Below are 12,968 nucleotides of genomic sequence, written 5' to 3' on the forward strand. Positions count from 1 at the left end.
TTGTAAGTCCTTTGAGCTGTTTTTAGTATCTTTGCATTCCCTGCTGGTAGAACAGAGATGAAAACTTAGCTTCTGGTACGTAGTTCTCAATAAATGTTTATTAATTTAAATTATCTTGTTATTATCACCTAGAAGATGTTGCCTTGACTACTTTTTAATCCAGCATTTCCTCTTTTGTACAACTTTTCATTTGATGATCACCTTTAATTCTAGGAATAGAAAATCTTCTTTTTGTTTTTGTTTTTGAGACAAGGTCTTGCTCTGCCACCCTGGCTGGACTGCAGTGGTGTAAACATAGCTCTCTGCAACCTCTAACTCCTGGGTTCAAGTGAATCTCCTGCCTCAGCCTCCTGAGTAGCTAGTAGTATAGGTGTGCACCATTATGCCTGGCTAATTTTTCAGTTTTTTTTGTAGAAAGGGGGTTGTGCTGTGTTGCCCAGGCTGGTCTTGAGCTCCTGGCATCAAGCAATCCTCCTGCCTCAGCCTCCCAAAGCTCTGAGATTACAGGTATGAGCCACTATATTTTAGCTGGGTGTGATAGCTCATACGTGTAATCCCAGTGCTTTGGGAGGCCAAGGCAGGGGGATTGCTTTAGGCCACGGGCTTGATACCAGCCTAGGCTACAGAGCAAGACCCCATCTCTACAAACAATACAAATACAAGAATTAGCTGGGCGTGGTGACACACTCCTGTAGTCCTAGCTACTTGAGAGGCTGAGGTGGGAGGATTGCTTGAGCCCAAGAATTTGAGGCTTGCAGTGAGCTATGACTATACCATTGTACTCCTGGGCTGCAAAGTGAGACCCTGTCTCTAAAAAAACAATAATAAAATAATTTAGATGTTATTGGTATGCCCACATTATGTGAAAAAATCTGGCGATTTCCAAGAAGACATAACAATCAATGTGTATGCACCTAATAACAAAGCAACAAAATGTGTGAGGCAGAAACGGAACTGCAAGGAGAAATAGATTAATACACCATTATAGTTGGAGACTTCAGCACCCTCTGTCAGTACTGGACAGATCCAGTAGAAAATCAGTAAAGACATAGTTGAACTAAACAGCACCTTCAGGCCAGGCATGGTGGTGGTTCATGCCTGTAATCCTAGAACTTTGGGAGGCTGAGATGGGTGGATCACTTGAGGTCAGGAATTCGAGACCAGCCTGGCCAACATGGTGAAACCTTGTCTCTACTAAAAATACAAAAATTAGCCTGGCTTGGTGGTAGGCGCCTGTAATCCCAGCTATTCGGGAAGCTGAGGCAGGATAATTGCTTGAACCTGGGAGGTGGAGGTTGCAGTGAGCCGAAATTGCACTATTGCACTCTGGTCTGGGCAACAGAGCAAGACTCCGTCTCTAAATAAATAAATAAACAAACAAACAGCCGCTTCAGTCAGCTGAATTTAATGGAGATTTATATACCACTTCATCCAACAACTAAAAATACACATTCTTCTCAAGATCACACAGAATAGTCAAGACAGATTACACTATGGGCCATAAAAGACATCTCAACAAATTTAAAATAGAAATCATACAGTGTCTGCTTTCCACAACCTAATTAAACTGGAAAAAAATAACAAAAGATAGTTGAAAAAAGCCAAAATACTTGGAGATTAAACAACACACTCTAAAAAACACATGTGGGCCAGGCATGGTGACTCATGCCTATAATCCCAAGCACTTTGGGAGGCCAAGGTGGGCAGATTGCTTGAGCCTAGGAGTTTGAGACCAGCCTTGGCAACATGGTGAAACTACATCTCTACAAAATACAAAAAAATTAGCAGGGCATGGTGGTACACACCTTCCACCATATTGGCCAGGCTGGTCTCAAACTGCTGACCGCAGGTGATCCACCTACCTCGGCCTCCCAAAGTGCTAGGATTACAGGCATGAGCCACCGCAACTGGCCACAATTTTTGTTTTATAGAATTATAAGGAATTATATAATATAAAATATATAATCATAGAACAATCATAAAGTATTATATGTTATAGAATTATAAACCAAATGTCCCTTTTTATTCCTGATCATCTTTCTTGTTCTGAGATCTACTTTATCTGAAATTAAATTAAGGTACTCCAGCTTTCTTTTTAAACAACTTTATTGAGATACAATTTGCATGCCATAATATTCATCTTTCTGAAAACTTTTTTTTTTTTTTTGAGATAGAGTTTTGCTCCACCACCCAGGCTGGAATGCAGAGGTGTGATCTTAGCTCACTGCAACCTCTGTCTCCTGGTTTAAGCGATTCTCCCATCTTAGCCTCCTGAGAAGCTGGGACTACAGGAGCGTGCTTCCACACGCAGCTGATTTTTCTATTTTTTTTTAGTAGAGATGGGGTTTCACCATGTTGACCAGGCTAATCTTGAACTCCTGACCTCAAGTGATCTGCCCACCTCAGCCTCCCAAAGTGTTGGAATTACAGGCACAAGCCAATGTGCCCAGCCGAGAACCCTGTTTTTAAAGTAAAAATTTTAAATTGTCCTTTTGAGACATCTAGTCATACATAATAAGGTAGCATTCTTGAATTAATCTATGGTTTTGCAGTGGAAATGATTAGAATGTGTGGGAAATAATTTTAAAATTTGAATCTTCATTTCACTTGAGACTTCTTTCCACAGGCCATTTTGCAACCTGTGTTGGCAGCAGAAGATTTTACTATCTTTAAAGCAATGATGGTCCAGAAAAACGTTGAAATGCAGCTGCAAGCCATTCGCATAATTCAAGAGAGAAATGGTAAAATATTGAAGTTAGAAATCTAAGTGCTAAATGTATTTTTGTTTACAGTTTTAACTATTCTAATTTTAATATGGTCTTAAATGTAGCTACCTTGTGTACATTTATTTCAAGTCTGAAAGACTTTAGCTGACTTGAGATTTAAGAGTAAACTTCCTGATCTGTATTTGACATCTCAAAAAAAAGGTGACCAGAATTCAATGATACTTTGGATTTCACAGAGTTCGATTTTCTGCCCAGCCATTATGTTTATGAAATTAAGTTTTTTTAAGTGGTCATAGTGATAGTTACTGTTGAGAGGTGTTCATCCTTCTTCTGGCTTATGATTGTTAGGACCTTTGTAGGAAGCAGTGGTTCTTAAGCCTTAGCAAGCATTGGAAATGGTTGGACGGCTTGCTGAAGCACATATGGCTGCCTCCCAGTTTCTGATTTAATAGGTCTGGGGTATTGATAATTTTCATTTTTAACAGTGATATGGTTTGGCTGTGTCCTCACCCAGATCTCATCCTGAATTCCCATGTGTTGTGGGAGGAACCCAGTGGGAGATAACTGAATCGTGGGGGCAGGTCTTTCCCATGCTATTCTCATGATAGTGAATAAGTCTCACGAGATCCGATGGTTTTGAAAAGTGGGAGTCTTCCTGCACAAGCTCTCTCTTTGCCTGCTGCCATCCATGTAAGAGGTGATTGCTCCTCCTTGCCTTCTATCATGATTGTCAGGCTTCCCCAGCCATGTGGAAATGTATGCCCGGTTAAATCTGTTTCCTGTGTAAATTGCCCAGTCTTGGATATGTCTTTATCAGCAGCATGAAAACAGAGTAACACAAACAAGTTCCCAGGTGATGCTGAAGCTGCTGGTCCTGGGACCATACCGACACCTACTGTTCTAGGGCACTGGGCAGAGACAGATATTCTTGTACCAGCATCATGTGGAAGAGAAAAATGGAACTCAAAGCCCTATTGACCCTCATTGGCTTTATCTTTCCCCGACTCTGTGTCAAGCTCACTTTCTCTCCAGCTCTTCCTGCTCTTGTTCCCTTCTTGTGTGCCTGAACTACATTTAACATCCTGACTCAAAACAGCCGAGTTTCTAACCATGCTGCTTGTTATTGTACCCAGATTATCATCTCTTTCTAACCTGTATTATCATTTCTGTTTCACATTTCTTGCTGTGGTAACCTCACCTTAATTTCTATGTCTTCCTTAGCTCAGTAGATGGCCATGATATTTTTTACCATGGCCCATAATCTCTATATTTTTCTTTTTTTTGAGACAGAGTTTCGCTCTTGTTGCCCAGGCTGGAGTGCAATGGCGTGATCTTGGCTCACCGCAACCTCTGCCTCCTGGGTTCAAGCAATTCTCCTGCCTCAGCCTCCCAAGTAGCTGGGACTACAGGCATGTGCCACCACGCCCAGCTAATTTTTTTGTATTTTTAGTAGAGATAGGGTTTCACCATGTTGACCAGTATGGTCTCGATCTCTTGACCTCGTGATCCACCCGCCTCGGCCTCCCAAAGTGCTGGGATTATAGGTGTGAGCCACCGCGCCCAGCTGGCCTATAATCTCTTTAATGGTTTGGCAGCAGGACCTTTCCTTTGATAGTTTCTTGAAGATGTGAGATCTATAGTTCAGTTGCATTGTTTGCTCTTAAGGGCCTGGAACGTGAAACATTAGGGCTTCTGTTGTTGCATGGCAAACATGAGAATTTTGCAGAGCCCTTGTTCGGGAGTTTACTTCTCACTTGACTGATGTGAGTAGAGACTCTTAGAGCCAGCCACCATCATAATCATCTACTAGACTCCCAAGATGCTTTCCCCAGTAACTAATAGAACTGTTGTCTGTGGGTAGGAGGAGAACACCACTCTAGCCCTGAAGAATGCATCACAGTGCTATTACTTCCATGTAAATAAGTTTGGAAAATAGTCTGTGTCTTTCTACTGTGGTTTGCTCTATAAAATCCTTTCCTCTGAATTTTCCTGAAAACTATGCTTCATTCTGACTTGTGGGTTAGAGAATTTTAATAAGTGTGTTAGTAAAAAAAATTTTGTAGGGGATCGGGAGAAGGCATAATGAACTTGACATTGGCATTCTGTAGTTTTCAGTTTGGAGTTTAATTGGAAACTCATTTAGGTTTTAATAAAAAGGGAATAAATGCATATCTTGTATCATGTGAATGCCTCAGGCTGTCAGTAACAGAACACCCCAATGAAAAAAACATCTCCCAGAACAAGAAGTTCAGAGGAAGGGAGAGGAGGAAGGCAGGTTCAGAGCTGGTTAACATAGTGGCTCAGTGATGTAATCAAGGACCCTGACACTTTGCATCTTTATACTGTGCTATTCTCAGGATCTTCTCTCATGATTATACTTTGGCTGGACTGAATGCAGACTCAACAATGTCTTATGAAGAAATGGAATAGTACATCCTCCTGTATATCTCTTTTTGTTAGCAAGACAACAATTTCATGGAAGCCTTCCAGTTTTCCCCTCAAGTCCTATTGATTAGGATTCAGGTCACTTGCCTTCCTTAAACCATCTGACAAGGGGAATTAGACCATTATGATTGGCTTGAACCAGTTAGGGGTCAGTGTCCTGGGATAGGGGAGGGCCCTGCCTCTAAGTACTTAGCTGCCTGATAATTCTGCAAAAGCTGGCTTCTATTAGCAAGGGAGGAGAAGGGGAATGATGTAGAATAATGACTTGTCAGACCACAGCATGGGGCATTTTACTTACATTTAAACATAAACTAATAACTTAGTTTCTGCTACAGAATTTCTAATACATGTATTTAAGAGTTTTGCTGGCCAGGCACAGTGGCTCATGCCTGTGGCCCCAGTGCTTTCAGAGGCTGAGGCAGGAGGATTGCCTGAGCCCAGAAGTTCGAGGTGGCAGTGAGCTATGACAGCCCCACTGCATGCAAGCCTGGGCAATAGAGTAAGACCCTGTCTCAAAACTAAAAAAATAAAAGAAAGAAAGAAAGAAAAAAAGAAAGAAAGAAAGAAAGAATGTTGCCTAACTGAGATCCAGGGATGAGTACCTTACTGTTGATTATACTCAAAACTGCAGACTATTTGAAAATAGTCCTAATGATGAGAAAAGAAATCAAAGGCTCTCTGGATTCTTGGTTGTATCTTATTAAAGAATTTGGAGAAAATGCAAATGAGAGTATTATTTTGATGGTTTTTAAGTACTTTATACTGTTGTGTTATTCTTAGTACTTTCAGTTTCCTTAGAAAGATTATTAGAATAATAAATGTATATCTTTTGACTGAGCAAAAATGCACTTAAGATTGATGGATTATTCAGATGTCAATTTTCTGGTTGTGATATTGTACTACTATAGTTTTATAAGATGTTATCACTTGGGGAAACTGGGTAAAGAGTATATAGCAGCTTTCTGCATTATTTCTTACAATTGCACTTATGTCAAAAGAAAACATTTAACTTTTAAAAACGTATTTAAACATGAGGAGGATTAGAGTAATAAAGCTGTTTTAGAGTGGATCCAAAATCCCACAGTCATATGTGGATAAAGAAATAGAAGGTAAAAATTAAGCAGCATTCTGCTAATGTTGTGGAATGTAATAATTATAGATACAAACAGAACAATTATTGCCAATCCACCTGCTTTGCAGGAAGAAAAGATAATAAAGTAAATTAAACCAATATTTTAAGTTACTTTTTATTTTCTTGGGCTGAAGCTGCTACTTCCCTGGTTTATAATTATTAGACCAATATCTGAACAGAAGCTTCAAGAGCAGAGATCATTTTATTCATCTTTGTAGCCCCCCAAAGTGCTTAGCACCATGCTTTTATTGCACATAGTAAGCAGGGCCCTTTTCAATATCATCTGTTAAAATATGAATGAAGAGTTTTAATGTTATTTCAATTAACAAAATCATATTTTGTTTTGCGACTCTTCTCATTTGAGGGGCACCTTTGATATCAGGTTCATTATTAAGCCTAACTCAATGATTTCCATGGTATATTCTCAGATGCTATGTGATTATGGAAGAGAAAAACATATTAACAAATGTTTGTTGCCACACATTGTTATTTTAATTGACAATAAAATAATTACTAAGGGATATCTCTAGTTAAAAGTGTGGGGTTTTTGGTGGGGCTTATTCTGTAAAATAAAAAAAGGCTTAAAAGATGGTAGTTAAAAATGGCTGGGAGTGGTGGCTCATGCTTGTAATCCTAGAACTTTGGGAGGCCGAGGCAGGCAGATCACTTGAGGTCAGGAGTTCGAGACCAGCCTGACTGACATGTTGAAATCCCATCTCTACTAAAAATTGTCTGGGCGTGGTGGTGGGCGGCTGTAATACTAGTTACTCCAGAGGCTGAGGCAGAATTGCTTGAATCTGGGAGGCAGAGGTTGCAGTGAGCTGATATCGCACCACTGCACTCTGGCCTGGGCGACAGACAGAGACTCTGTCTCAAGAAAAAAAATTAAAAAATAAATAAAAAATAAAAGATGATAGTTAAAAAGATAATACCTTAGGAAGTTACAGTGATAGATCTGAAGTTAATTTCTACTTAAGGAACTAGAACAGTGAGAAATAGATGTTTTCAGTTGAGTTGATACTATTCCATGTGGCCTTTGGTTTCAAACAGGTGTATTACCTGACTGCTTAACGGATGGCTCTGATGTGGTCAGTGACTTTGAACAGGAAGAGATGAAAATCCTGAGGGAAGTTCTTAGGTACCAATCTCTAATTATTTTTTAAATGAATCATTAGTAATATTATATGATCTGTACATATGCTTTTGCCTGACAAATATGAACTAATAAAATTGCTGAATTCTCCACTGAAGACCATCAAAATGATTTATCATTATATGACTGTGAATATATTTCTTAATGACAAAAAAAGTTATTTTCAGTCCAAATGAGAGGGTCTTTTCACACCCCCATTATAGGAATAGGAAAGTAGCCACCAATGGGAAAAGTTGCAGTAGACCCAGCCTGATCTCTGGAGAGAGGCATAATGACTTGAGCTAAGCAGAAAACTCTATGGCTTCTGGATCTCACGATGGAGGTGGCATATTCTAGGTGTCACATGGTAGGAGGCTGGGCATCTAGACTCCACAGATTGAATAGCCAACTTGGTGATAGTAACCTGCAAGGGAGAGAGGACAGTGAGAGGCATCTCTCCCGGATGAGTGTCTTGCCAGTCTTTTTGTCTCCCCAGTTATATGATTCTCAGCCAAATGCCTGGCAAGGAGTGTGCAGACCAATAGGGGGGTCCACACAGAACTAATAAAGGTTAAGGGACATTCCTTTTTCTTTTGAGCCTGTTGTGCCCTGACCTTTATGGGAATTTTGGAAGGAAGGAGCAGTAGTAGCTCCTAATTTTTAAATCTCCTGTGAGAATATATTAGGTTTAGGGCAAAAGGATGCTATAATCACGGTGTCACCTGCAGACTATGGCCTTGTCCTTTGGGGTCACCACTTCTCCAACCATACTACCACACATGACCATTGTCTAGCATCCTGTAGTTCCCCCACTTAGGGAATTTGTCCCACCTCCAAAGCAGAAGAGAGGATAGGAGGATGGGCCTGGTGGGAAACTATGGCAGGAGCTTGGTACTTAATTTCAGGGGGTTTGAGTGATTATGGAGAGGGTGGCAGATATGCTGGTGAACTAAACCCTTTCTTGCCATATCCTTCTTTGGATAGCAGGGGAAAATGGGAGCCTGAGATGACACAGAATGCTATGAGTTTAAGGTTTGAGAGGTAAGGGTTTTTGGTTCAAAGGACTGGTAAAGTTTTGATTTGGACTGGTTGTGTTTGTTGATTGGTGGCCTGAAAACTGGTCAGCACTGTATTTTTAGATTTTATTTTCTAAGAGCTTTTGAGGGGATATACTACTGTGTAAGTAATAGAACTTAGTTGTGAACATGTATAACAGTTGAACTTGGTTACTTTCCAAAATCAGCTTGTCTCAGTGAGCAGTTTATAAAAGTCAATAGGCTTTGGGACAATGGTATCACGAGTGCTTGACGTTAGCTCAGATGTCACCAGAACGATGGCATTTTATCAAGGGGGCGTAATTGATCTCTCTAAAGAGGGTGATTGAAGTCCTTATTAATAAGATTTGCCATTCAAATTGGGTTTAGGATTTCAAATCTGTTTTGTTCATTTGGAGTTCTAGAAGAAATAGGTAGACCTGTATTTTATGTTACTAAGTGTATTATGCTGTATGCCTATGTGTATCTTTCCCAGTTGACTGTAAGCCACTTTAGAGCAAGGCTTGATTATCTTCCATCTTTGTGTCTAATATGCCTTGTATTGTAAGCTTAGTTAGCATGTTGCTTAGTTGAATATTTGTTCTTTGACCAAAAAAGGAAAATCACTTTTTACCTTATTTTTGTGTATTTCAGAAAATCAAAAGAGGAATATGACCAGGAAGAAGAAAGGAAGAGGAAAAAACAGGTGCCTACAGAACATATAACAAAAGTATTTTATATTTATGACTGTTATCTTTTATTAAGTTTACACCTAGTTCTTATTATTAAAATTTATACTTATGTGGAAGTACATAATTCCTCAGAGTGGTCATTTTTTTGGCAAGTTTAAGCATTTGTATTTAACTTTTTATACTTTTTTCCCCTTTATTTTTTTTGTCCTGGTAGCTCACAGAACAACTTTTTTTTTTTTTTTTTTCAGACCGATTCTCACTCTGTTGCCCAGGCCAGAGTGCAGTGGAGCAATCTCAGCTCACTACAGCCTCTGCCTCCCAGGTTCAAGCAATTCTCCTGCCTCAGCCTCCCGAATAGCTGGGATTACAGGTGCCCACCACCACGCCCAGCTAATTTTTGTATTTTTAGTAGAGACAGGGTTTCACCATGTTGGTCAGGCTGGTCTTGAATTCCTGACCTCATGATTTGCCCACTTCAGCCTCCCAAAGTGCTAGGATTACAGGCATGAGCCACTGTGCCCAGCCAGAACTTTTTATACTTTTTTTTTTTTTTTGAGATGGAGTCTCACTCTGTCACCCGGGCTGGAGTGCACTGGCACAATCTTGGCTTACTGCAACCTCTGCCTCCTTGGTTCAAGAGATCCCCTGCCTCAGCCTCCCAAGTAACTGAGATTACAAGCCTGTGCCCCACACCTGGCTACTTTTTTTTAATTTTTAGTAGAGATGGGGTTTCACCATGTTGGCCAGTCTGGTCTTGAACTCTGACCTCATGTGATCCACCCGCCTTGGCTTCCCAAAGTGCTGGGACTATAGGCATGAGCCACTGTGCCTCGCCAACTTTTTATACTTCTTAATATATATACTTTTTTTTTTTTTGAGATTGAGTCTTGTTCTTTTGCCCAAGCTGGAGTATAGTGGCGAGATCTTGGCCCACTGCAACCTCTGCTTCCCAGGTTCAAGCGATTCTCATGCCTCAGCCTCTCGAGTAGCTGGGATTATAGGCACCTGCCACCACACCTGGCTAATTTTTGTGTTTTTTAGTAGAGACAGGGTTTCACCATGTCAGCCAGGCTGGTCTCAAACTCCTGACCTCAAGTGATCCACTGGCATTGGCCTCCCAAAATGCTGGGATTATAGGCATGAGTCACCACACCTGGCCAAAAGTATATACTTTCCTGTAAGAGTGTATACTTTATACTTTCGTTTAAAGAGGCCAGACATGGTGGCTCATGCCTGTAATCCCAGCACTTTTGAGAGGCCAAGGTGGGTGGATCACTTGAGGCCAGGAGTTTGAGACCAACCTGGCCAACGTGGCAAAACCCCATCTCTACTAAAAATATAAAAATTAGCCAAGCGTGGTTGGTGCACACCTGTAATCCTATCTACTCAGGTGGCTTAGGCGTGACAATCGTTTGAATCCAGGAGTTGGAGGTTGCAGTGAGTTGAGATCGCCCGACTGCATTCCAGTCTGGGTGATAGAGTGAGACTCTGTCTCAAAAAAAATAAACAAAGAAAAAGAAATATATAATGTTTTTGGATCCTTTAGGTAGTGAATTCATTAAAATGAATCTAAATTGTATTTTTTTTTTTTTTTACTGTATCATGGAATCCTGAAGTTATCAGAGGCTAAAACAGAAGAGCCTACAGTGCATTCCAGTGAAGCTGCAATAATGAATAATTCCCAAGAGGATGGTGAACATTTTGCAGCCCTACCCTCAGGTAAGGTTTATGAATACATAAACACCATATAGAATGTGCTACTTTCAAAAGAAAAAAAATGTGCTACTTTCTCATACTTAATTTACTTCAAAAACCCTGGGAGGGAGTATTGAATGTCTTTGGTATTTAACGTTCTTTGTGAATTTGGTTAAAGAGGTTGCAGATGAAATACTGAGCTGTAAGAGAAAGTCGAGTCCCCAGATTTCCACGTAAAGCCTGGAACCCAGAGTAGAGAGCAGAACTCCTTGAGGGAATAACTAGCCTTTGTGCGTGGCTGCAGCTTACAAGACTGGTTCACATAACATTCGGTATTCTCTTCCATGCTCACAGTTATTTGGTATTTGTGAGTGAGAAGCTGAACTTGGAAAGATAATATTTCTTTTCTAATGAATTAAGTACAGCTAGTAGATAAGAAGTAGCCATTTTGTCCAGATGTTTAGTCAGAAATTGTATCTTAAAACCAAAATTGGTAAGAATCCTTGTAGGAAATATTAGTGGATGACCTTTTCAACATGTGGCAAAATCTACTTTCAATATGAACTGATTTTCTATGTAAGAAAACAAGTATTTCTGAAACAGAAATTGTATTCATGAATTCAGTTCATTTTATTATGTATTCCTATGGTTTTAAATAAATGTCCTTTTCTCAATTAAAAAAATATAACTCTGTGAGATAGATATTATGATCCTTGTTTTTCTTTTATCTTTTTTTAAAAAAATTATTTTTGTTGAGTCGGGTATTACTGTGTTGCCTAGACTGGTCTCAAACTCCTGGCCTCAAGTGATCTTCCTGCCTCAGCCTCCTAAAGCACTGGGAATACAGGCATGAGCCACTGTACTCATCCCTTTTTTTTTTTTTTTTTAAGAAATTCAAGGAAGCTGAGCAACTTGTCTAACCAAGATCACTGAACTCTTCAGTGGTGGAGTTATGACTTACCTTGGTCTTCTGACACTAAATATGTTCTTCTATACCTTAGTTTAGAAGAACTTCTATAATTGAGATTAATGTGATGTTTACCCATTAATTTTTTATGTAAGTTGGAGAGCAATTTTCTTTTTTTAATATGCTTAATTGAAGCTGTTTTAGGTTCACAGTAAAATTAAGCAGAAGGTACAGAGATTTCCCCCATATACTCTTTGCCCAGTACATGCTTAGCTGCTCCCATTATCAGTCCCCTCAAAAGTAGTACATATGTTATGTTGGTGAACCTACCGCGAACCAGAGAGCATAGTTTACATCAGGGTTCACTCTTGGTATTGTATATTCTGTGGGTCTTGACAAATGTATGATGATATGTATTCACCATTATGGTATCATGTAGTATATAGTTTCACTGCCCTAAAAATTCTCTGCTCTGCCTGTTCATCCTTACCACCTCCTAACCCATGACAACCACTGATCTTTTTACTGTTTCCATAGTTTTGCATTTTCTAGAATGCCATACAGTTGGAATCATACAGTAGTACTAGCCTTTTCAGATTGGCTTCTTTCACTTAGTATAATGCATTTAAGGTTTCTCTGTGCCTTGTCATGGCTTGGTAGCTCATTTCTTTTTAGCGCTGAATAATACTCCATTGTCTGGATGTGTCACAGTTTGTTTATTCACTTATCTGCTGAAGAACATCTTGGTTGCTTCCAATTTTTGGCAGTTATGAATAAAGTTGCTATAAACATCCATGTGCAGGTTTTTGTGTGGACATAAGCTTTCAGTCCTTTTGGGTAAATACCAAGGAGCATGATTGTTATGTCTTACAGTAAGAGTATGTTTAGTTTTGTAAGAAACTGCCAAACTGTCTTCCAAAGCGGCTGTACCATTTCCATCCCCATAGCAGTGAATGAGAGCTCTTGTTGCATCCTTGCCAGCATTTGGCGTTGTCAGTGTTCTGGGTTTGGACTATTCTAGTTGGTGTGTAGTGGTATCTCATTGTTAGTTTATTTCCATTTCCCTGATGACATGATGTGGAGCATCTTTTCATTGCTTGGTTGTCATCTCTGTATCTTCTTTGGTGATATGTCTGTTAAGGTCTTTGGCCCATTATATTTTTTGGATTGTTTGCTTTCTTATTAATTGGGTTCATTTTCTTATT

At 39.7% G+C, this 12,968-nt stretch overlaps 2 protein-coding genes across 11 annotated transcripts in view; one reads left to right on the forward strand and one right to left on the reverse strand.

The window, feature by feature from the left end:
• CFAP36 (cilia and flagella associated protein 36) overlaps positions 1 to 12,968 on the forward strand; it is a 32,853-nt gene that overhangs the window by 14,748 nt on the left and 5,137 nt on the right. The window contains exons 4-7 of one of the 2 annotated variants that reach the window (XM_012477210.2): positions 2,627 to 2,741; positions 7,354 to 7,441; positions 9,124 to 9,199; positions 10,778 to 10,880. In XM_012477210.2, coding sequence (XP_012332633.1) covers positions 2,627 to 2,741; positions 7,354 to 7,441; positions 9,124 to 9,199; positions 10,778 to 10,880 — 382 coding nt within the window. The remainder of the gene's footprint in view (positions 1 to 2,626; positions 2,742 to 7,353; positions 7,442 to 9,123; positions 9,200 to 10,777; positions 10,881 to 12,968) is intronic. The other variant, XM_012477212.2, reaches the window with a different exon arrangement.
• The window catches only part of PPP4R3B (protein phosphatase 4 regulatory subunit 3B), a 93,857-nt gene continuing 82,278 nt past the window's right edge, over positions 1,390 to 12,968 (reverse strand). For all 9 annotated transcript variants that reach the window (XM_064364123.1, XM_064364127.1, XM_064364122.1 and 6 more), the window contains one exon: positions 1,390 to 7,859. In XM_064364123.1, coding sequence (XP_064220193.1) covers positions 7,819 to 7,859 — 41 coding nt within the window. In that variant the 3' untranslated portion in view covers positions 1,390 to 7,818. The remainder of the gene's footprint in view (positions 7,860 to 12,968) is intronic.

The sequence above is a fragment of the Aotus nancymaae genome, unplaced genomic scaffold (assembly GCF_030222135.1).
Source record: "Aotus nancymaae isolate 86718 unplaced genomic scaffold, 86718_ANA_hifiasm-v0.15.2.pri h1tg000057l, whole genome shotgun sequence".
NCBI lineage: Eukaryota > Metazoa > Chordata > Mammalia > Primates > Aotidae > Aotus > Aotus nancymaae.